Genomic DNA, 24,284 nt, shown 5'->3' with positions numbered 1-24,284 from the left:
GTGTGTCCCTGGTTACACAGTTTGCTGTTCCCCTTGTTACAGTGTGTCTGCGGTTACACAGTTTGCTGTTCCCCTTGTTACAGTGTGTCTGCGGTTACACAGTTTACTGTTCCCCTTGTTACAGTGTGTCTGCGGTTACACAGTTTGCTGTTCCCCTTGTTACAGTGTGTCTGCGGTTACACAGTTTACTGTTCCCCTTGTTACAGTGTGTCGCCGGTACACAGTTTACTGTTCCCCTTGTTACAGTGTGTCCCTGGTTACACAGTTTACTGTTCCCCTTGTTACAGTGTGTCTGCGGTTACACAGTTTACTGTTCCCCTTGTTACAGTGTGTCCCTGGTTACACAGTTTACTGTTCCCCTTGTTACAGTGTGTCTGCGGTTACACAGTTTACTGTTCCCCTTGTTACAGTGTGTCTGCGGTTACACAGTTTACTGTTCCCCTTGTTACAGTGTGTCTGCGGTTACACAGTTTACTGTTCCCCTTGTTACAGTGTGTCCCTTGTTACACAGTTTGCTGTTCCCCTTGTTACAGTGTGTCTGCGGTTACACAGTTTACTGTTCCCCTTGTTACAGTGTGTCCCTGGTTACACAGTTTGCTGTTCCCCTTGTTACAGTCTGTCGCCGGTACACAGTTTACTGTTCCCCTTGTTACAGTGTGTCCCCGGTTACACAGTTTGCTGTTCCCCTTGTTACAGTGTGTCCCTGGTTACACAGTGTGGTGAACCATTGTTGGTTACCACCAGGAGTGCTGAGCCATGGTTGGCCAGCACTATGGGTCTGTAGATATGTTACTGTTGGGGTTAGGGTTGGGCTGTTCTACCTGTTAATATTGTCCTATGGTACACTCCAGTTGGCTCCGCCTTCCTGGAGATGTATAAAGGTCACTGCTCTGTCTGGTGACCCTTTCGTCTGGGATTGTATATTGTATATAGTAGCTCCGTTATTGTTGGTAATAAAAGCCTTTATTTCCCGGGTACAATCTAGCCTCCCGTGTGATTTATCGCGCTTCAATTTTATTACCAACAATATTTTTTTTTTAAAAAAAACAACCATGGAGCAAATGTTGAAACCCGAGCGGCTTACGTTAGATCCACGTGCGGCGGGAGCGTCGAACACTTTCGACCATTGGTTGAAGTGTTTCCAAGATTACCTCGATGCCTCTACAGCCGTACAAAACGACGCTGACAGATTGCGGGTCCTCCACGCGAGGGTAAGCGACTCCGTATACTTATCGATCCGTGAGGCCCTAGACTACAAAGGGGCCATCAAGCTTCTCAAGAAACGATACAACAAACCGCCGAACGAGATCCATGCTCGACACCTTCTAGCCACTCGACGGCGGCAGCCTGGCGAAACGACGGAACAGTACCTGTGTGAACTTCAGCAGCTAGCCAGAGCCTGCAACTGCAAGCCAGTGTTGGTGGCCCAGTATATGAGCGACCTAGTCCGAGATGCATTCGTGGCGGGAATCGGCTCGTCGTACATTCGCCTTCGGCTGTTAGAGCAAGGTAATCTAGACCTCGCTAAAACGGTAGAATTAGCTGACGCTCCAGAAACGGCCTCCAAAAGTCTGGAGATGTACCCCGACGACCGCGTGGGGACATTGTGGCAGGTACAGCCACAGACTCCACTTTATTCAGCGGCTCCGAAAAACTGCGCGATTGTGTTTCCAACCTCGGACCTGACGATGGCAGAAGCTCCAGGAGTACCGCGGTGTTACTTCTGTGGGGGGGGGGGTGAAACACCCTCGGCAGCGATGTCCAGCTAGAACGGTATTGTGCTCCGCCTGTGGCAAGAAAGGGCATTATGCCAAAGTCTGCAGGACCAAAACGCCCTCCAAACATAGCAGTGTGGCGTGTGATTCTCCGGAGCCGGTATCCTGGTCTTCTGCGTCTTCGAGGTCTTCCACCACGTGCGATTCCAGAGCGCCGCCATTCCTGACTACGGAGACGCAAGACACGTGCGACCTGCAGAGGCCGCCACTTTTAGCGCCATCGACCATGTGCGACCTATGGGGGCAGCCATTTTGGTCGGCACCGACTGCAAATGACCAGCAGGGGACGTCATCATCCATCTCAGCTGCCTGCAGTTGCACCCAAGATCCAACGGTGGCGTCAATCACCCTGGACCAGGCCAAGCCTCACAGACTCGACAAGTCCATGATGGACATACAGGTAAACGGACGCCAGATTTATTGTTTGTTTGACAGCGGGAGCACGGAGAGCTTCATTCACCCTGACACCGTGAAACGGTGCGGTCTCTGGATTCGGACTGTCAGGCAGACAATTTCGATGGCGTCAAGGTCCCGGTCTGTCACCGTGCTAGGGAGCTGCATGGTCAACCTGACGGTGCGGGGCACGGTTTACGAGAACTTCAGGCTCCTTGTGTTACCGCACCTTTGCGCGCTGATACTCCTAGGACTAGATTTTATGGTCCACCTGAAGAGTGTAACCCTGCAGTACGATGGGCCACTCCCTCCGCTGTCAGTGGGAGCACTGCAGCCTTTAAATTGCCCAAAGCGCTCCACATGTAGTCTCTCGACGCTCAGGATTACCCCACCCTCCCTATTCCAGAATCTCGTGCCAGGCTGCAAGCCCATCGCAACAAAGAGCAGGCGTTACAGCGCTGAGGATCGGATCTTCATTCGATCTGAAGTTCAGCGGCTCCTCAAGGAAGGGATCATCCAACCTAGCGCTAGTCCATGGAGAGCGCAAGTCGTGGTGGTTAAGAATGGGAACAAACCCCGGATGGTCATAGACTATAGTCAGACCATTAACAGATACACGCAGCTGGATGCGTATCCCCTCCCGCGCATATCTGACATGGTCAATCAGATTGCGCAGTACCGGGTGTTCTCCACCATTGACTTGAAGTCTGCTTACCATCAGCTCCCCATTCGCCCAGAGGACCGATAATACACGGCCTTTGAGGCGGATGGTCGTCTGTACCACTTTTTAAGGGTTCCCTTCGGTGTCACGAATGGGGTCTCGGTCTTCCAGCGTGCTATGGACCGAATGGTGGACCAGAACGGGCTGCGGGCTACCTTCCCGTACCTGGATAACGTCACCATCTGCGGCCATGACCAGCAGGACCACGATGCCAACCTTCTTAGATTCTTACACATTGCATCTTGCCTGAATCTGACCTACAACAGGGAGAAGTGCGTATTTCGCAAGCGCCGCCTAGCTATCCTCGGATACGTGGTGGAAAACGGGATCCTTGGCCCTGATCCAGACCGTATGCGTCCCCTCCTCGAACTTCCCCTGCCCACTCGCATCAAAGCACTGAGAAGATGCTTAGGCTTCTTCTCATACTATGCACAGTGGGTTCCCAATTACGCGGACAAAGCCCGTCAGCTCATCAAGTCTACCTCCTTTCCCCTAACAACAGAGGCTCGCTTAGCCTTTGCAGGAATAAAAGCCGACATCGCGAAAGCCACGATGCACGCTATTGATGAGTCCAACCCCTTCCAGGTGGAGAGTGATGCATCTGATTTCGCCCTGGCCGCCACACTTAACCAGGCGGGCAGGCCCGTCGCCTTTTTCTCTCGCACCCTCCAAGGCCCTGAAATTGGGCATTCTGCGGTGGAAAAAGAGGCCCAGGCCATTGTGGAGGCCGTTCGGCATTGGCGCCATTACTTGGCGGGAAAACGGTTCACTCTGCTCACGGACCAGCGGTCCGTGGCGTTCAGATTCAACAACACGTTACGGGGTAAGATCAAGAATGATAAAATCTTGAGGTGGAGAATTGAACTCTCCACCTACAATTATGATATCATGTACCGTCCAGGGAAGCTCAACGAGTCCTCGGACGCCCTGTCGCGTGGAACATGTGCTAGTGTGCAGGAGAATCGATTACAGGCTCTCCACAATGACCTCTGCCATCCGGGGGTCACTCGGCTCTTCCATTTTATAAAGGCCCGGAATCTACCCTACTCGGTGGAGGATGTCAGGTCCATAACCAGAAGCTGCCAGGTATGCACGGAATGCAAACTGCACTTCTACCGACCTGACAGGGCACACCTCATTAAGGCCACTCGTCCTTTTGAAAGACTGAGTGTGGACTTCAAGGGCCCCCTTCCCTCGACAGATTGGAACGTGTACTTCCTTAATGTGATTGACGAGTACTCACGATTCCCTTTTGTCATTCCCTGTTCTGATATGACCGCTGCCACGGTTATCAAAGCATTACGTGATCTTTTCACCCTGTTCGGTTACCCCTGTTATATCCACAGCGATAGGGGCTCGTCGTTCATGAGCGACGACTTGAGGCAATACCTGCTCTCAAATGGGATTGCCTCTAGTAGAACCACGAGCTACAACCCTAGGGGTAACGGACAGGTTGAACGAGAGAATGCTACAGTCTGGAAGGCTGTCTTACTGGCGTTGAGGTCTAAAGGTCTTCCAGTCTCCCGTTGGCAAGAGGTACTCCCTGATGCGCTCCATTCCATCCGCTCACTCCTGTGTACGGCAACCAACGTTACTCCTCATGAGAGAATGTTTTCATTCCCTAGGAAGTCTTCCTCTGGGACCTCATTACCGTCTTGGTTGACGTACTCAGGACCTGTCCTCCTCCGGCGGCATGTTAGGACCCGCATGTCCGACCCTTTGGTTGAACAGGTCCATCTCCTCCACGCCAACCCTCAATATGCCTATGTGGCATATCCTGACGGGCGAGAGGACACGGTCTCGATTCGAGATCTGGCGCCTGCAGGGGGCATGGAAACCCCAGTCGCTCCCACACCCCCAGTTAGGGACCCCCCGACCCTTATCCCTCCTCCTGACACGGCGCGGGCAGTATCGGGACCACCACTTAATCCTCTTACTCCCGTGTACAGCCTGCCTGAGTCCAGGAGATTGTCGCCACCTCGAGGTGTGCTCGAGTCCAGCAGATTGTCACCACCTCGTGGTCTACCGGCCCGTGAGGAACTGGAGGAGTTACTGGACACCGCCTTGGAGAGAAGGTCACCGCGATTGCCTGAACCGGCGTCATCGCCAGTGTTGAGGAGGTCGCAGAGACGGTGCGGTCCCCCAAAACGACTGAACTTATAGAGAGATGAACAGTTGTTCTTTATTTTTTGTGCCCCGCCGGCCTTTGTTTTTAAAGGAGGGGTGAATGTGGTGAACCATTGTTGGTTACCACCAGGAGTGCTGAGCCATGGTTGGCCAGCACTATGGTTTTGTAGATATGTTACTGTTGGGGTTAGGGTTGGGCTGTTCTACCTGTTAATATTGTCCTATGGTACACTCCAGTTGGCTCCGCCTTCCTGGAGATGTATAAAGGCCACTGCTCTGTCTGGTGACCCTTTAGTCTGGGATTGTATATTGTATATAGTAGCTCCGTTATTGTTGGCAATAAAAGCCTTTATTTCCCGGGTACAATCGAGCCTCCCGTGTGATTTATCGCGCATCACACAGTTTGCTGTTCCCCTTGTTACAGTGTGTCCCCAGTTGCAGTTTACTGCTCCTCTTGTTCGTGTGTTCCCGATTACAACCTTTACTGTTGCCCTTCTTGCAGTCTGTCCGCGGTTTCACAGTTTACTTCTCCGTTTGTGAGACATGTTGTTGTATTTATTACAGTTTTGTGTTCCCCTCGCTCCACGCACTAATACTTTTCTGTATTAGCCAGTTTGCTGCTGCCCTTCACTGTAATGTTTTAGTTTTTAGCATGCGTCATGCTGCACACTAATGTTGCCATATTTCACGTGCTGTTCGCTCAATGTGATCACATCTCAGTTACTAGTTTTGGTTGCCATGTGGTGTGAGGCGGTCCATAGGGCGCCCCCTCCCCCCCTGTCCCCTTCCACTCTTACCCACTCACAACCCAGTGAGCACGACTGCAGACCTGTCTCGCATTCATTGTCTTCATTGTTACTGCACATGAACAGAGGGGGAGCTCCCTGCCTCCACCAGCCTAAACTTGTGTTTCTGTTCATTGCAGCGCGAAGCAGCTCATCAGGGGAGAACCCAATGTATCATATATCTGCTCACGGTATTATCGAGCACCTGAGCTCATCTTCGGAGCAACCGACTACACATCATCCATTGGTGAGTGAGGGGCCGCATGGAAGTCAGAGAGTGAGAGGGCGGTGGGGGTGGGCGGGGGTGGGGTGGGGGTGTAGGGGGACACGAGGGGCCGGGGGGGGGGGGAAAGGTGGAGCCACAGAGAAAAAGAGAGACACTCCTGTCCATTTACATGCTGTCACACATAAGAATCAGGCGTAGTTGGCCACTTAACTCCTTGAGCCTGCTCCAACGATTCAATAAGATCATGGCTGTTCTGATTGTAACCTCCACCCACATTCCTGCTGAGCCCTGCTGGCCTTTCAGCCCCGCCGCTGGCCTTTCAGCCCCGCCGCTGGCCTTTCAGCCCCGCCGCTGGCCTTTCAGCCCCGCCGCTGGCCTTTCAGCCCCGCCGCTGGCCTTTCAGCCCCGCCGCTGGCCTTTCAGCCCCGCCGCTGGCCTTTCAGCCCCGCCGCTGGCCTTTCAGCCCCGCCGCTGGCCTTTCAGCCCCGCCGCTGGCCTTTCAGCCCCGCCGCTGGCCTTTCAGCCCCGCCGCTGGCCTTTCAGCCCCGCCGCTGGCCTTTCAGCCCCGCCGCTGGCCTTTCAGCCCCGCCGCTGGCCTTTCAGCCCCGCCGCTGGCCTTTCAGCCCCGCCGCTGGCCTTTCAGCCCCGCCGCTGGCCTTTCAGCCCCGCCGCTGGCCTTTCAGCCCCGCCGCTGGCCTTTCAGCCCCGCCCCCGGCCCTGGAGGCCCCGCCCCCGGCCCTGGAGGCCCCGCCCCCGGCCCTGGAGGCCCCGCCCCCGGCCCTGGAGGCCCCGGCCCTGGAGGCCCCGCCCCCAGCCCTGGAGGCCCCCCCCCCACCCCCGATGGCCTTTCGCCCCTCATGCTTACCTAGAATCTATCCAGCTCTTCCTTACCTCTGCATACACTGTGTTTCTAGGAAGACACTTTCCAAGGCAGTCAACCCTATGAAAGAAAGCATTTCTTCTCATCTCTGTCTTGAATGAGCAATTCCTTTATTTTTAAACAGTGACCCCCAAGTTCTGGATTCTCCTACAAGAGGAAACATCGTCTCCACATCCACCCTATCAATACCCCCCAGGATTTTGTATGTTAAGTCACCTCTTACTCTTCTAAACTCCAGTGGATACAAATCTGACCTTCTTTCCTCATTAGCCAGCCCGCCCATTCCTGGCGGGAAGAGAACCTTCTCTGAGCTGTTAATGCATTTGCATGTTTCCTGCCGAAGGTGACCAATACTGTTGTGGTCCACCGGTGCCCTCTTTAACTGAAGCAGAACCTCCCTACCTTTGTAATCAATTCCCCTCACAATGAGCGATAACATTCTGTGAGCTTTCCTGATTACTTGCTGTATCTGCACAAGCACATTTTGTGATTCATGCACGAGGATACCCAGATCCCTCTGCATCTCACTATTTAGAAAATATTTTTAGTCCCCCTGCCAAATAATAATTGCACCCTTGGCCACATTACACTCCATTTGCCAGATCTTTGCCCACTCACTTTACCGATCTACATCTTTGTAGCCTCCTTATTTCTTCTTCACAACTTACTTTACACCTATCTTTGTATCATCAGCAAATTTGGCAACTGTCCCTTCAGTCTCTATAATCAAGTTATTTACTTCAATAATAAAAACCTTACAGCCCCAGCACAGCACTCATTAACTACCGCCTTCCAAAAAATGACCATTGATCCCAACTCTGTTTACACAATATTCCAAATATGCCAATATGTGGCCCCCTCCATCATGAGCTTCTATTTTGCACAACAACCTTTGATGTAGCACCTCCTGGAAATCTAAGGACAGGACCTCCAGAGTCCCATTTATCCACAGTACATGTGACTCTGTCAAAGAATTCAACTGAAATGGTTAAACAATATTTCCTTTTCACAAAGCCATGTTGAGTCTGCTGATTACCTTGAATTTTTCGGACGCTCTGCTATAATGTCCTTATGAATAGCTTTTAACATTTTCCTGATGACAGATGTTAAGAATATCCCTTAACTGTGTGTGTTTCAGGCTGCCCCTTGCGCGTGTGCCTGGGCGGCCCGCGGGCGCCGGCTTGCTTCGCCCCGCCCGTGCGCGGTTGAAGGCTGCCCCTTGCCCGCAGGCGCATGGGGGCTGCCCCTTGCCCGCAGGCGCATGGGGGCTGCCCCTTGCCCGCAGGCACATGGGGGCTGCCCCTTGCCCGCGGGCACATGGGGGCTGCCCCTTGCCCGCGGGCGCCTGGGGGCTGCCCCTTGCCCGCGGGCGCCTGGGGGCTGCCCCTTGCCCGCGGGCGCCTGGGGGCTGCCCCTTGCCCGCGGGCGCCTGGGGGCTGCCCCTTGCCCGCGGGCGCCTGGGGGCTGCCCCTTGCCCGCGGGCGCCTGGGGGCTGCCCCTTGCCCGCGGGCGCCTGGGGGCTGCCCCTTGCCCGCGGGCGCCTGGGGGCTGCCCCTTGCCCGCGGGCGCCTGGGGGCTGCCCCTTGCCCGCGGGCGCCTGGGGGCTGCCCCTTGCCCGCGGGCGCCTGGGGGCTGCCCCTTGCCCGCGGGCGCCTGGGGGCTGCCCCTTGCCCGCGGGCGCCTGGGGGCTACCCCTTGCCCGCGGGCGCCTGGGGGCTGCCCCTTGCCCGCGGGCGCCTGGGGGCTGCCCCTTGCCCGCGGGCGCCTGGGGGCTGCCCCTTGCCCGCGGGCGCCGGGGGGGCTGCCCCTTGCCCACGCGCGCCTGGGGGCTGCCCGTTGCCCGCGCGCGCCGGGGGGGGCTGCCCGTTGCCCGCGCGCGCCGGGGGGGCTGCCCGTTGCCCGCGCGCGCCGGGGGGGCTGCCCGTTGCCCGCGCGCGCCGGGGGGGCTGCCCGTTGCCCGCGCGCGCCGTGGGGGGGCTGCCCGTTGCCCGCGCGCGCCGTGGGGGGGCTGCCCGTTGCCCGCGCGCGCCGTGGGGGGGCTGCCCGTTGCCCGCGCGCGCCGTGGGGGGGCTGCCCCTCGCCCCCGCGCGCCGGGGGGGGGGCTGCCCCTCGCCCCCGCGCGCCGTGGGGGCTGCCCCTCGCCCCCGCGCGCCGTGGGGGCTGCCCCTCGCCCCCGCGTGCCGGGGGGGGCTGCCCCTCGCCCCCGCGCGCCTGGGGGGGCTGCCCCTCGCCCCCGCGCGCCTGGGGGGGCTGCCCCTCGCCCCCGCGCGCCGTGGGGGCTGCCCCTCGCCCCCGCGCGCCGTGGGGGCTGCCCCTCGCCCCCGCGCGCCGTGGGGGCTGCCCCTCGCCCCCGCGCGCCGTGGGGGCTGCCCCTCGCCCCCGCGCGCCGTGGGGGCTGCCCCTCCCCCCCGCGCGTGCCGGCTGCCCCTCGCCCCCGCGCGCGCCGGCTGCCCCTCGCCCCCGCGCGCCGTGGGGGCTGCCCCTCGCCCCCGCGCGTCGTGGGGGCTGCCCCTCGCCCCCGCGCGCGCCGGCTGCCCCTCGCCCCCGCGCGCGCCGGCTGCCCTTCGCCCGCGTGCGCCGGGGGGGCTGCCCCTTGCCCCCGCGCCCCGGCTGCCCCTTGCCCCCGGCTGCCCCTTGCCCCCGGCTGCCCCTTGCCCCCGGCTGCCCCTTGCCCCCGGCTGCCCCTTGCCCCCGGCTGCCCCTTGCCCCCGGCTGCCCCTTGCCCCCGGCTGCCCCTTGCCCCCGGCTGCCCCTTGCCCCCGGCTGCCCCTTGCCCCCGGCTGCCCCTTGCCCCCGGCTGCCCCTTGCCCCCGGCTGCCCCTTGCCCCCGGCTGCCCCTTGACCCCGGCTGCCCCTTGACCCCGGCTGCCCCTTGACCCCGGCTGCCCCTTGACCCCGGCTGCCCCTTGACCCCGGCTGCCCCTTGACCCCGGCTGCCCCTTGACCCCGGCTGCCCCTTGACCCCGGCTGCCCCTTGACCCCGGCTGCCCCTTGACCCCGGCTGCCCCGGCTGCCCCGGCTGCGCCGGCTGCCCCGGCTGCGCCGGCTGCCCCTCGCCCCCGCGCGCGCCGGCTGCCCCTCGCCCCCGCGCGCGCCGGCTGCCCCTCGCCCCCGCGCGCGCCGGCTGCCCCTCGCCCCCGCGCGCGCCGGCTGCCCCTCGCCCCCGCGCGCGCCGGCTGCCCCTCGCCCCCGCGCGCGCCGGCTGCCCCTCGCCCCCGCGCGCGCCGGCTGCCCCTCGCCCCCGCGCGCGCCGGCTGCCCCTCGCCCCCGCGCGCGCCGGCTGCCCCTCGCCCCCGCGCGCGCCGGCTGCCCCTCGCCCCCGCGCGCGCCGGCTGCCCCTCGCCCCCGCGCGCGCCGGCTGCCCCTCGCCCCCGCGCGCACCGGCTGCCCCTCGCCCCCGCGCGCACCGGCTGCCCCTCGCCCGCGCCGGCTGCCTCTCGCCCGCCGCGCGCCGGCTGCCCCTCGCCCGGGCGTGCCTGCGGGCTGCCCCATTATTCCAGGTTTTCTATTATTTGCACATTATAAATTGTGGTCTCTGGTGACGAATCTGTTAACAGAAACCACAGTATTGCTTGTTCTAACCCCTATAGTGAAGCATGTCTGCCTTTAAAAGCAACCATTCAGTCTGCTGTCTCTGTGTCCTTGAACGCACTCTGTACCCCTGCAGGTAGGGCCCCTATTCTCCCAAGGGCAGTAATTTTGTGCGCATTTTTAATGCATAGTAATTTATCAAATACCTTTTTGATGGGTTATATTCACAACGTTGACTGCCCTGATCTAACCTTCAAGAATCCCAAACAAGTGAGGCACATTACCTTGGCCTCCCGTAACTGCCCCCTGCCTCTGCAAGGGGCTGTTTATTTTACCCAGGATTAGTCTCACAGAAAGCTTCCTCACCACTGACCTTAAACTGACTCGCCTTGGGAGGGAGGGCTCACCTTTTGAGGAAAGGATCAGCAGGTTGGGCACGTAAAGAATAGGAGGAGGCCATTCAGCCCTTCAAGCCTGCTCCGCCATTCATTATGATCGTGGCCGATCATCCAACTTGATCATCTACACTCTTTCTCCCCATAACCTTCGATCTCCTTCACCCTAAGAGCAACATCTAACTCCTTGGGAACATACAATGTTTTGACCTCAGCTACTTTTTGTGGTAACAAGTCCACAGGTTTACAACTCTGTGGGTGAAGAAATATCCCCTCATAGAAACTAGAAGCTGAGTAGGCCATTCCGCCCTTCGAGCCTGCTCTGCCATTCATTTTGATCATGGCTGATCATCGAATTCAATATCCTGATCCCCGTTCCCCCCATGTCCGTTGATCCCCCTCCCCCCCATATTCCTTGATCCCACTTCCCCCCCCCCCCCCATGTCTGTTGATCCCTTCAGCCCCGAGTGCTATCTCTAATTTGTTCTTGAAATCAGACATTGTTTTGTCCTCAACTACATTCTGTGGGAGTGAATTCCACACATTCCCCAGCCTCTGGGTGAAGGCATTTCTCCTCACCTCAGTTCTAAAAGCTTTACCCCTTGTCCTCAAACTGTGACCTCTAGTTCTTGTTTCTCCCACCATTGGGAGCATTCTTTCACAATCTACCCTGTCTAACCCTGTTAGAATTGTGTAAGTTTCTATGAGACCCCCTCTCACTCTTCTAAACTCCAGTGAATATAATCCTATCTGACTTAGTCTCTCCTTGTGACAGAAATGCCATCCCAGGAGAGACTAAGTCAGTTAGTCCTAAATGGTTCACATTGTATCCTCAGACTGTGACCCCTGCTTCTCGACACCCCCATCGGGAACATCCTTCTTGCATCTACCCTGTCTAGTCCCGTTACAATTTTATAGGTTTCTATGAGATCCTCACACATTCTTCTGAACTCCAGTGAATATAATCCTAACTGACTTAATCTCTCCTCATACATCAGCCCTGCCATCCCCAGAATCAGTCTGGTAAACCTTCCCTGCATTCCGTCGATAGCAAAAACATCATTCCTCAGATAAGGAGACCAAAACTGCACACACTGTCCAGATGTGGTCTCACCAAGACCCTGTATAATTGCAGCAAAACATCCCTGCTCCTGTACTCGAATCCTCTCACTATGAAGACCATGCTCCTTGGAGTTTACAAGAATGAGAAGTGGTCTTATTGAAACATCTAAGATTCTGAAGGGACTTGACAAAGTTAGAAACTGAGCGGTTGTTTCCTCTGCTTGGTGTATTTAGAACTTGAGGCAGGCACAGTATCAGACTAAGACAGTGATGAGGAGGAAATCTTTCTCAGAGGGCCGTTGGTGTTTGTAATCCGCCCCCCCCACCTGCCCAAGGGAGCAGTGGGGTGTCATTCACTATGTGCAAGGCTGAGTTAGATAGATGAGGGAGTTGAGGGTTACAGGGGCACAGGCAGGAAAGTGGAATTAACACTCGCATCTTAGTGCATGCCACAGCAGGCACGAGGGGCCGAATGGCCTACTCCCATTTCTTATGGCCTTGTGGTCTGTCCTTGCTGGGCTTATCCTTGCGTCCTCCTTGAACAAGGCTGTCACGTTTAAAATTCTCCAGTCCTCTGGCACCACCCATGTATCTAAATAAGTTTGCAAGGTTGTGAGAGGAAGGCAGGGCTTCATGGTAATGTCACTGGAGGCCCGAGGTAATGCTCTGAGGTGCAATGTAGCTGATGAAATTCAAATTAAATTCATTAATCTTGTTTCAGTATTCGTGACCATGACACCATTGTCCTTCGTTGTAAAATCCCATCTGGTTCACTAATGTCCCCTTTAGGGAAAGAAATCTGCCGTCCTTACCCAGTCTGGCCTACATGTGACTACAGACCCACAGCAATGCGGTTGACTCTTCACTACCCCTCTAAAATGTCCGAGCAACACACTGAGTTTGAAAAAACTGTTACGAAGAATAATGCAGTCCCGCTTGATCGGCCTCCCCCATCTACAAACATTCACTCCCTCCAACACTGATGCACAGTGCAGCCGTGGGTACTATCTACAAGATGCACTGCAAAAACTCACTAAGGCTTCTTAGGCAGCACCTTCCAAACCCATGACCTCTATCATGCAGAAGGACAAAGGCAGTAGATACCTGGGAACATAATCACCTGGAGGTTCCCCTCCAAGTCACTCACCATCCTGACTTGGGAATATATCGGCTGTTCCTTCACTATCACTGGCTCAAAATCCTGGAATTCCCTCCCTAATAGCACTGTGGGTGTACAAAGAACAAAGAACAGTACAGCACAGGAAACAGGCCCTTCGGCCCTCCAAGTCTGTGCCGCTCCTTGGTCCAACTAGACCAATCGTTTGTATCCCTCCATTCCCAGGCTGCTCATGTGACTATCCAGGTAAGTCTTAAACGATGTCAGCGTGCCTGCCTCCACCACCCTACTTGGCAGCGCATTCCAGGCCCCCACCACCCTCTGTGTAAAAAACGTCCCTCTGATGTCTGAGTTATACTTCGCTCCTCTCAGCTTGAGCCCGTGACCCCTCGTGATCGTCACCTCCGACCTGGGAAAAAGCTTCCCACTGTTCACCCTATCTATACCCTTCATAATCTTGTATACCTCTATTAGATCTCCCCTCATTCTCCGTCTTTCCAAGGAGAACAACCCCAGTCTACCCAATCTCTCCTCATAGCTAAGACCCTCCATACCAGGCAACATCCTGGTAAACCTTCTCTGCACTCTCTCCAATGCTTCCACGTCCTTCTGGTAGTGCGGCGACCAGAACTGGACGCAGTACTCCAAATGCGGCCTAACCAGCGTTCTATACAGCTGCATCATCAGACTCCAGCTTTTATACTCTATACCCCGTCCTATAAAGGCAAGCATACCATATGCCTTCTTCACCACCTTCTCCACCTGTGTTGCCACCTTCAAGGATTTGTGGACTTGCACACCTAGGTCCCTCTGTGTTTCTATACTCCTGATGACTCTGCCATTTATTGTATAACTCCCTCCCTACATTATTTCTTCCAAAATGCATCACTTCGCATTTATCCGGATTAAACTCCATCTGCCACCTCTCCGCCCAATTTTCCAGCCTATCTATATCCTGCTGTATTGCCCAACAATGCTCTTCGCTATCCGCAATTCCAGCCATCTTCGTGTCATCCACAAACTTGCTGATTACACCAGTTACACCTTCTTCCAAATCATTTATATATATCACAAATAGCAGAGGTCCCAGTACAGAGCCCTGTGGAACACCACTGGTCACAGACCTCCAGCCGGAAAAAGACCCTTCGACCACTACCCTCTGTCTCCTATGGCCAAGCCAGTTCTCCACCCATCGAGCCACTTCTCCTTGTATCCCATGAGCCTTAACCTTCTTAACCAACCTGCCATGTGGGACTTTGTCAAATGCCTTACTGAAATCCATATAGACGACATCCACGGCCCTTCCTTCATCAACCGTTTTTGTCACTTCCTCAAAAAACTCCATCAAATTTGTAAGGCACGACCTCCCTCTTACAAAACCATGCTGTCTGTCACTAATGAGATTGTTTCGTTCTAAATGCACATACATCCTGTCTCTAAGAATCCTCTCCAACAACTTCCCTACTACGGACGTCAAGCTCACCGGCCTATAATTTCCTGGGTTATCCCTACTACCCTTCTTAAACAACGGGACCACATTCGCTATCCTCCAATCCTCAGGGACCTCACCCGTGTCCAAAGAAGCGACAAAGATTTCCGTCAGAGGCCCAGCAATTTCACCTCTCGTCTCCCTGAGCAGTCGAGGATAGATGCCATCAGGCCCTGGGGCTTTGTCAGTTTTAATGTTCCCTAAAAAACCTAACACTTCCTCTCTTGTAATGGAGATTTTCTCTAACGGGTCAACACCTCCCTCCGAGACACTCCCGGTTAACACGCCCCTCTCCTTCGTGAATACCGATGCAAAGTATTCATTTAGGATCTCCCCTATTCCCTTGGGTTCTAAGCATAATTCCCCTCCTTTGTCCCTGAGAGGTCCGATTTTCTCCCTGACAACTCTTTTGTTCCTAACGTATGAATAGAATGCCTTAGGATTCTCCTTAATCCTGCCTGCCAAGAACATCTCGTGACCTCTTTTAGCCCTTCTAACTCCCCGTTTGAGTTCTTTCCTACTCTCTCTGTATTCCTCCAGAGCTCCATCTGTTTTCAGTTGCCTGGACTTAACGTACGCCTCCCTTTTCATTTTAATCAGATCCTCAATTTCCCTGGTTATCCACGGCTCTCGAATCCTACCTTTCCTATCTTTCCTTTTTACAGGCACATGCCTATCCTGCAGCCTTATCAATAGTTCCTTAAAAGACTCCCACATGCCAGACGCGGACTTACCCTCGAACATCCTCTCCCAATCAACATCCGCCAATTCCTGCCTAATCGGGCAATAGTCAGCCTTCCCCCAATTTAGCACCCTGCCCGTAGGACAGCACTCATCCTTGTCCATTACTATCCTAAAGTTAACAGAGTGGAAATCTGGGCAGATATCCACTCCATCTGATGAAGGAGCAGCGCTCCGAAAGCTAGTGGCGTTTGCTACCAAATAAACCTGTTGGACTTTAACCTGGTGTTGTTAGACTCCTTACTGTGTTTACCCCAGTCCAACGCCAGCATTGATGGGGACAGTGTGGAGGGAGCTTTACTCTGTATCTAACCCCTTGCTGTACCTGTCCTGGGACTGTTTGATGTGGGCAGTGTAGAGGGAGCTTTACTCTGTATCCAACCCTGTGCTGTACCTGTTGTGGGAGTGTTTGATGGGACAGTGTAGAGGGTGCTTTATTTTACATCTAGTTTTGTGTTCGATAGTGATTTGAAGTGGCTGTATGTGTTGACAGATTTTCCCACGTCTTCCTTTTGGCAAGTTTGTCTTTGAAAAACTAAGGTGCATTTTCTTTTTGTGCAGACATCTGGTCGGCTGGCTGTGTATTGGCTGAGCTGCTACTGGGACAGCCCATGTTCCCAGGGGACAGTGGAGTGGACCAGCTTGTAGAGATAATTAAGGTAAGAACTGATTATTCACAGAACGCTGAAGGTCGTCAGAGTGGGGGCGGGGTGGGGATAGAATTGGGGAACTGACATCAGGGGAGGTGTGGGAGGGTGTGGAAGCTGGGAGATGTCAAGGTGCCGTGTTGGAGAACCTGAGGTTTTATGAAAATGTTTATTTATTGGAGTTCTTTGAGGATGTAACCTGCGCAGTGGATGACAGGGAACCGATGGATGCACCGTACTTGGATTTAGGCATCTGATCAGGTGCCACATCAAAGATTATTGCAAGAAATAAAAGCTAAGGATGTAGGGGGTAACATATTAGCATGGAGAGGATGATTGGCTGGCGAACTGGAAACAGACTTAGACATAAATGGGTCATCTTCTGATCACAATATGTGATGAGTGGTGTGCCACAGGGATCAGTGCTGGACCTCAGCTCTTTACAATTTATACACATGACTTAGATGAAAGGATGTTTGCCAAATTTGTTGACACCACAAAGGTAGGATAGTAAGTTGCGAAGCGGACATACGGAGACTACAAAGATATAGATGGGCAAAGGTCTGGGAAATGGGAGTATAATGTGGGAAAATGTGAAATTGTCTATTTTGGCAGAAAGAATGAAAAATAGCTCATTGTCTAAACGGTGAGAGGTTGCAGAGGGATCTGGGTGTCGAATCACATAAGGTTAGTGGAGCAAGTAATTAGGGAAGCTAATAGAATATCATTTATTGTGAGGGGAATTGATTACAAAGCCAAGGAGGTTATGTATCAGTTGTACAGAGCACGAGCGCCCTCACCTCCCCCCCTCGCGCCCTCACCTACCCCCCCCGCGCCTTCTCCCCCTCCCCGTGCCTTCTCCCCCTCCTCGCACCTTCTCCCCCCCTCGCGCGTTCTTCCCCCCCTCGCGCCTTCTCCTCCCCCCCTCGCGCCTTCTCCTCCTCCCCTCGCGCCTTCTCCTCCCCCCTCGCGCCTTCTCCTCCCCCCCTCGCGCCTTCTCCTCCCCCCCTCGCGCCTTCTCCTCCCCCCCTCGCGCCTTCTCCTCCCCCCCTCGCGCCTTCTCCTCCCCCCCTCGCGCCTTCTCCTCCCCCCCTCGCGCCTTCTCCTCCCCCCCTCGCGCCTTCTCCTCCCCCCTCGCGCCTTCTCCTCCCCCCTCGCGCCTTCTCCTCGCCCCCTCGCGCCTTCTCCTCCCCCCCTCGCGCCTTCTCCTCCCCCCCTCGCGCCTTCTCCTCCCCCCCTCGCGCCTTCTCCTCCCCCCCTCGCGCCTTCTCCTCCCCCCCTCGCGCCTTCTCCTCCCCCCCTCACGCCTTCTCCTCCCCCCCTCGCGCCTTCTCCTCCCCCCCTCGCGCCTTCTCCTCCCCCCCTCGCGCCTTCTCCTCCCCCCCTCGCGCCTTCTCCTCCCCCCCTCGCGCCTTCTCCCCCCCTCGCGCCTTCTCCCCCCCCTCGCGCCTTCTCCCCCCCCTCGCGCCTTCTCCCCCCCCTCGCGCCTTCACCCCCCCCTCGCGCCTTCTCCTCCCCCCTCGCGCCTTCTCCCCCCTCGCGCCTTCTCCCCCCCTCGCGCCTTCTCCCCCCCCTCGCGTCTTCTCCCCCCCCTCGCGTCTTCTCCCCCCCTCGCGCCTTCTCCCCCCCCTCGCGTCTTCTCCCCCCCTCGCGCCTTCTCCTCCCCCCCTCGCGCTTTCTCCCCCCCTCGCGCTTTCTCCCCCCCTCGCGCTTTCTCCCCCCCCTCGCGCCTTCTCCCCCCCTCGCGTCTTCTCCCCCCTCGCGTCTTCTCCCCCCTCGCGTCTTCTCCCCCCCTCGCGTCTTCTCCCCCCCTCGCGTCTTCTCCCCCCCTCGCGTCTTCTCCCCCCCTCGCGCCTTCTCCCCCCCTCGCGCCTTCTCCCCCCCCTCGCGCCTTCTCCCCCCCCTCGCGCCTTCTCCCCCCCCTCGCGCCTTCTCCCCCCCCTCGCGCCTTCTCCCCCCCCTCGCGCCTTCTCCCCCCCCTCGCGCCTTCTCCCCCCCTCGCGCCTTCTCCCCCCCCTCGCGCCTTCTCCCCCCCCTCGCGCCTTCTCCCCCCCCTCGCGCCTTCTCCCCCCCTCGCGCCTTCTCCCCCCCCTCGCGCCTTCTCCCCCCCCTCGCGCCTTCTCCCCCCCCCTCGCGCCTTCTCCCCCCCCTCGCGCCTTCTCCCCCCCCTCGCGCCTTCTCCCCCCCTCGCGCCTTCTCCCCCCCCTCGCGCATTCCCCTCCCCCCTCGCGCCTTCTCTCCCCCCTCGCGCCTTCTCTCCCCCCCACGCGCCTTCTCCCCCCCCTCGCGTCTTCTACCCCCCCTCGCGTCTTCTCCCCCCCCTCGCGCCTTCTCTCCCCCCCCTCGCGCCTTCTCTCCCCCCCCTCGCGCCTTCTCTCCCCCCCCCTCGCGCCTTCTCCCCCCCTCGCGCCTTCTCCCCCCCTCGCGCCTTCTCCCCCCCCTCGCGCCTTCTCCCCCCTCGCGCCTTCTCCCCCCCCTCGCGCCTTCTCCCCCCCCTCGCGCCTTCTCCCCCCCCTCGCGCCTTCTCCTCCCCCCCTCGCGCCTTCTCCTCCCCCCCTCGCGCCTTCTCCTCCCCCCCTCGCGCCTTCTCCTCCCCCCCTCGCGCCTTCTCCTCCCCCCCTCGCGCCTTCTCCTCCCCCCTCGCGCCTTCTCCTCCCCCCCTCGCGCCTTCTCCTCCCCCCTCGCGCCTTCTCCTCCCCCCCTCGCGCCTTCTCCTCCCCCCCTCGCGCCTTCTCCTCCCCCCTCGCGCCTTCTCCTCCCCCCCTCGCGCCTTCTCCTCCCCCCCTCGCGCCTTCTCCTCCCCCCTCGCGCCTTCTCCTCCCCCCCTCGCGCCTTCTCCTCCCCCCCTCGCGCCTTCTCCTCCCCCCCTCGCGCCTTCTCCTCCCCCCCTCGCGCCTTCTCCTCCCCCCCTCGCGCCTTCTCCTCCCCCCCTCGCGCCTTCTCCCCCCCTCGCGCCTTCTCCCCCCCCTCGCGCCTTCTCCCCCCCCTCGCGCCTTCACCCCCCCCTCGCGCCTTCTCCTCCACCATGCGCCTTCTCCCCCCTCGCGCCTTCTCCCCCCCTCGCGCCTTCTCCCCCCCCCCTCGCGTCTTCTCCCCCCCCTCGCGTCTTCTCCCCCCCTCGCGCCTTCTCCCCCCCCTCGCGTCTTCTCCCCCCTCGCGCCTTCTCCCCCCCTCGCGTCTTCTCCCCCCTTCGCGCCTTCTCCTCCCCCCTCGCGCTTTCTCCCCCCCTCGCGCTTTCTCCCCCCCTCGCGCTTTCTCCCCCCCCTCGCGCTTTCTCCCCCCCCTCGCGCCTTCTCCCCCCCCTCGCGTCTTCTCCCCCCCTCGCGTCTTCTCCCCCCCTCGCGTCTTCTCCCCCCCTCGCGTCTTCTCCCCCCCTCGCGTCTTCTCCCCCCCTCGCGCCTTCTCCCCCCCTCGCGCCTTCTCCCCCCCCTCGCGCCTTCTCCCCCCCCTCGCGCCTTCTCCCCCCCCTCGCGCCTTCTCCCCCCCCCTCGCGCCTTCTCCCCCCCCTCGCGCCTTCTCCCCCCCCTCGCGCCTTCTCCCCCCCCTCGCGCCTTCTCCCCCCCCTCGCGCCTTCTCCCCCCCCTCGCGCCTTCTCCCCCCCCTCGCGCCTTCTCCCCCCCCTCGCGCCTTCTCCCCCCCCTCGCGCCTTCTCCCCCCCCTCGCGCCTTCTCCCCCCCCTCGCGCCTTCTCCCCCCCTCGCGCCTTCTCCCCCCCCTCGCGCCTTCTCCCCCCCTCGCGCCTTCTCCCCCCCCTCGCGCCTTCTCCCCCCCCTCGCGCATTCCCCTCCCCCCTCGCGCCTTCTCTCCCCCCTCGCGCCTTCTCTCCCCCCCACGCGCCTTCTCCCCCCCCTCGCGTCTTCTACCCCCCCTCGCGTCTTCTCCCCCCCCTCGCGCCTTCTCTCCCCCCCCTCGCGCCTTCTCTCCCCCCCCCTCGCGCCTTCTCCCCCCCCTCGCGCCTTCTCCCCCCCCTCGCGCCTTCTCCCCCCCTCGCGCCTTCTCCCCCCCCTCGCGCCTTCTCCCCCCCACGCGCCTTCTCTCCCCCCCTCGCGTCTTCTCCCCCCCTCGCGTCTTCTCCCCCCCTCGCGCCTTCTCTCCCCCCCCCTCGCGCCTTCTCCCCCCACGCGCCTTCTCCCCCCCCCTCGCGTCTTCTCCCCCCCCTCGCGTCTTCTCCCCCCCCTCGCGCCTTCTCCCCCCCCCCTCGCGCATTCCCCTCCCCCCCGGCGCCTTCTCCCCCCCTCACGCCTTCTCCCGCCCCCTCACACCTTCTCTCCCCCCTCACGCCTTCTCCCCCCCCTCGCGCCTTCTCCCCCCCTCGCGCCTTCTCCCCCCCTCGCGCCGTCTCCCCCCCCTCGCGCCTTCTCCCCCCCACGCGCCTTCTCTCCCCCCCCTCGCGTCTTCTCCCCCCCCTCGCGCCTTCTCCCCCCCCTCGCGCCTTCTCCCCCCCTCGCGCCTTCTCCCCCCCCTCGCGCCTTCTCCCCCCCCTCGCGCCTTCTCCCCCCCCTCGCGCCTTCTCCCCCCCCTCGCGTCTTCTCCCCCCCCTCGCGTCTGCTCCCCCCCTCGCGTCTTCTCCCCCCCCCTCGCGTCTTCTCCCCCCCCTCGCGCCTTCTCCCCCCCTCGCGCCTTCTCCCCCCCTCGAGCCTTCTCCCCCCCTCGCGCCTTCTCCCCCCCCTCGCGCCTTCTCCCCCCCCCCTCGCGCCTTCTCCCCCCCCTTGCGCCTTCTCTCCCCCCTCGCGCCTTCTCCCCCCCCTCGCGCCTTCTCCCCCCCCTCGCGCCTTCTCCCACCCCTCGCGCCTTCTCCCCCCCCTCGCGCCTTCTCCCCCCCTCGCGCCTTCTCCCCCCCCTCGCGCCTTCTCCCCCCCCTCGCGCCTTCTCCCCCCCCCTCGCGCCTTCTCCCCCCCCTCGCGCCTTCTCCCCCCCTCGCGCCTTCTCCCCCCCCTCGCGCCTTCTCCCCCCCCTCGCGCCTTCTCCCCCCCCTCGCGCCTTCTCCCCCCCCTCGCGCCTTCTCCCCCCCTCGCGCCTTCTCCCCCCCCTCGCGCCTTCTCCCCCCCCTCGCGCCTTCTCCCCCCCCTCGCGCCTTCTCCCCCCCCTCGCGCCTTCTCCCCCCCCTCGCGCCTTCTCCCCCCCCTCGCGTCTTCTCCCCCCCCTCGCGTCTGCTCCCCCCCTCGCGTCTTCTCCCCCCCCCTCGCGTCTTCTCCCCCCCCTCGCGCCTTCTCCCCCCCTCGCGCCTTCTCCCCCCCCTCGCGCCTTCTCCCCCCCTCGCGCCTTCTCCCCCCCCTCGCGCCTTCTCCCCCCCTCGCGCTTTCTCCCCCCCCCTCGCGCCTTCTCCCCCCTCGCGCCTTCTCCTCCCCCCTCGCGCCTTCTCCCCCCCCTTGCGTCTTTTCCCCCCCTTGCGTCTTCTCCCCCCCGCGCCTTCTTCTCTCCCCCCCGCGCCTTCTCCTCCCCCCCTCACGCCTTCACCTCCCCCCTCGCGCCTTCTCCTCCCTCCTCGCGCCTTCTCTTCCCCCTCGCGCCTTCTCTTCCCCCTCGCGCCTTCACCCCCCCCGCGCCTTCTCCACCCCCTCACGCCTTCTCCTCCCTCCCTCACTCTTTCTCCTCCCCCCCCGCGCCTTCACCCCCCCTCGCGCCCTCTCCTCCCCCCCTCGCGCCTTCTCCCCCCTCGCGCCTTCTCCCCCACTCGCGCCTTCTCCCCCCCCCTCGCGCCTTCTCCCCCCCCCGCGCCTTCTCCCCCCCCTCACGCCTTCTCCCCCACTCGCGCCTTCTCCCCCCCCTCGCGCCTTCTCCCCCCCCTCGCGCCTTCTCCCCCCCCCGCGCCTTCTCCCCCCCCTCACGCCTTCTCCCCCCCTCGCGCCTTCTCCCCCCCCTCGCGCCTTCTCCCCCCCTCGCGCCTTCTCCCCCCCTCGGGCCTTCTCCCCCCCTCGCGCCTTCTCCCCCCCTCGCGCCTTCTCCCCCCCCTCGCGCCTTCTCCCCCCCCTCGCGCCTTCTCCCCCCCTCGCGCCTTCTCCCCCCCTCGCGCCTTCCTCCCCCCCTCGCGCCTTCTCCCCCCCCTCGCGCCTTCTCCCCCCCTCGCGCCTTCTCCCCCCCCTCGCGCCTTCTCCCCCCCCTCGCGCCTTCTCCCCCCCTCGCGCCTTCTCCCCCCCTCGCGCCTTCTCCCCCCCTCGCGCCTTCTCCCCCCCTCGCGCCTTCTCCCCCCCTCGCGCCTTCTCCCCCCCTCGCGCCTTCTCCCCCCCTCGCGCCTTCTCCCCCCCTCGCGCCTTCTCCCCCCTCGCGCCTTCTCCCCCCCTCGCGCCTTCTCCCCCCCTCGCGCCTTTCTCCCCCCCTCGCGCCTTCTCCCCCCTCGCCCCCCCTCGCGCCTTCTCCCCCCTCGCGCCTTCTCCCCCCCTCGCGCCTTCTCCCCACTCGCGCCTTCTCCCCCCCTCGCGCCTTCTCCCCCCCTCGCGCCTTCTCCCCCCTCGCGCCTTCTCCCCCCTCGCGCCTTCTCCCCCCCTCGCGCCTTCTCCCCCCTCGCGCCTTCTCCCCACCTCGCGCCTTCTCCCCCCTCGCGCCTTCTACCCCCCTCGCGCCTTCTACCCCCCTCGCGCCTTCTACCCCCCTCGCGTCTTCTCCCCCCCTCGCGTCTTCTCCCCCCCTCGCGCCTTCTCCCCCCCCCCCCTCGCGCGTTCTCCCCCCCTCGCGCCTTCTCCCCCCCCTCGCGCCTTCTCCCCCCCCTCGCGCCTTCTCCCCCCCCTCGCGCCTTCTCCCCCTCCCTCGCGCCTTCTCCCCCCCCTCGCGCCTTCTCCCCCCCCTCGCGCCTTCTCCCCCCCTCGCGCCTTCTCCCCCCCCTCGCGCCTTCTCCCCCCCCTCGCGCATTCTCCCCCCTCGCGCCTTCTCCCCCCTCGCGCCTTCTCCCCCCCTCGCGCCTTCTCCCCCCCCTCGCGCCTTCTCCCCCCCCTCGCGCCTTCTCCCCCCCTCGCGCCTTCTCCCCCCCTCGCGCCTTCTCCCCCCCTCGCGCCTTCTCCCCCCCCTCGCGCCTTCTCCCCCCCCGTCGCGCCTTCTCCTCCCCCCCTCGCGCCTTCTCCTCCCCCCCCCTCGCGCCTTTTCCTCCCCCCCTCGCGCCTTCCCCCCCCCCCCCTCGCACCTTCTCCTCCCCCCAGCAACTTCTCCCCCCTCTCCCTCCCACCCCTCCGCCCCGCCCCCCCTCCGCCCCGGCCCCCCATATTTGTTCTGTCGAGCTGTCTGTGAGTATTTCCTCTTTGTTTGTTTTGTGCAGGTGCTGGGAACACCCACACGGGAACAGATCCGGGAAATGAATCCCAATTATACAGAGTTCAAATTCCCCCAAATTAAAGCACATCCCTGGACAAAGGTGAGTGTCAGTGGAGTGCGGTCGAGAATGGGTTAATCTGAAACTCCCTCGAACTCCAAGAATGGTCCAATCCCCAGGAGTGGGGGCGGGGAACTGTCTGCTCCCTCGAGTCCCGGGAAGGCGGGGGCGGGCGGGAACTGTCTGTTCCTTCAAAGCACCCCCCCCCCCCCCCCCAACCTCTGCGGGGGGGAAATGTGCTCCCTCGACCCCCCCTCCACCTGGGGGTAAACTGTGCTCCCTTGACCCACCCCCTCCCAGGGGAGGCTGTATGCTCCCTCGACCCCCCCTCCCCCTGGGGATAAACTGCGCTGCCTTGATGCCCCAGGGGGAGACTCTGCGCCCTCGATCCTCCCCCAGGGGACACTGTTCCCTCAGCCCCACCCCAGGGAGACTGGAACCCCTTCAATCTCCCGATCACTGTCCCCTTTAAGGCTCGCTCTCGCCACTCAATCGTTCCTATGTCCCGTCCTGTGGTGCTGATGTTCTGGGTGTGTATCTGCTGTTGAAATTCTCTTGTTTCTCGCTGTACTTACTCTGTGCAGGTCTTCAAAGCGCGTACGCCTCCCGAAGCTATTGCCCTGTGTAGCCGGCTGCTGGAATACACACCCTCTCTGCGCCTCTCGCCTCTCGAATCTTGTGCACATCCGTTCTTCGATGAGCTTCGGGATCATTCGACACGGCTGCCTAATGGACACGAGCTCCCGGAACTCTTCATCTTTACTTCAGCTGGTGAGTTTCAAAAGCAGCGGCACAAGCAGGTGAAAGAGCGCAGGCTCCAGGGCCACACAACCGCCTGCCTGAGCTGCCAGATTAACTCGGCTATGCTTTCCCTCCGCTCCGTCACCGCACTGACCCCGCTTTCCCTCCGTCACCGCACTGACCCCGCTTTCCCTCCCTCACCGCACAGATGCCGTTTTCCCTCTGTTACCGCACTGACCCCGCTTTCCCTCCGTCACCGCACTGACCCTGCTTTCTCTCCGTCACCGCACAGATCCCGCTTACCCTCAGGTCCATGACCGCACTGACCCCGCTTTTCCCTCAGATCCATCACCCG

At 61.0% G+C, this 24,284-nt stretch overlaps 1 protein-coding gene across 1 annotated transcript in view; it reads left to right on the top strand.

Moving 5' to 3' along the window:
• The window catches only part of LOC144485962 (glycogen synthase kinase-3 beta-like), a gene marked incomplete at its 3' end in the record, with an annotated part of 104,545 nt that extends 80,586 nt beyond the window's left edge, over window positions 1–23,959 (top strand). Inside the window, exons 6-9 of the mRNA XM_078204037.1 lie at window positions 5,942–6,048; window positions 15,804–15,901; window positions 23,135–23,230; window positions 23,773–23,959. Coding sequence (XP_078060163.1) covers window positions 5,942–6,048; window positions 15,804–15,901; window positions 23,135–23,230; window positions 23,773–23,959 — 488 coding nt within the window. The remainder of the gene's footprint in view (window positions 1–5,941; window positions 6,049–15,803; window positions 15,902–23,134; window positions 23,231–23,772) is intronic.
• Window positions 23,960–24,284: the final 325 nt, after the last annotated feature.

Source organism: Mustelus asterias, unplaced genomic scaffold (assembly GCF_964213995.1).
Source record: "Mustelus asterias unplaced genomic scaffold, sMusAst1.hap1.1 HAP1_SCAFFOLD_255, whole genome shotgun sequence".
Classification (NCBI taxonomy): Eukaryota; Metazoa; Chordata; class Chondrichthyes; order Carcharhiniformes; family Triakidae; genus Mustelus; species Mustelus asterias.
Note: the sequence above shows the minus strand (reverse complement) of the source record. Positions and strands in the feature narration are given on the sequence as shown.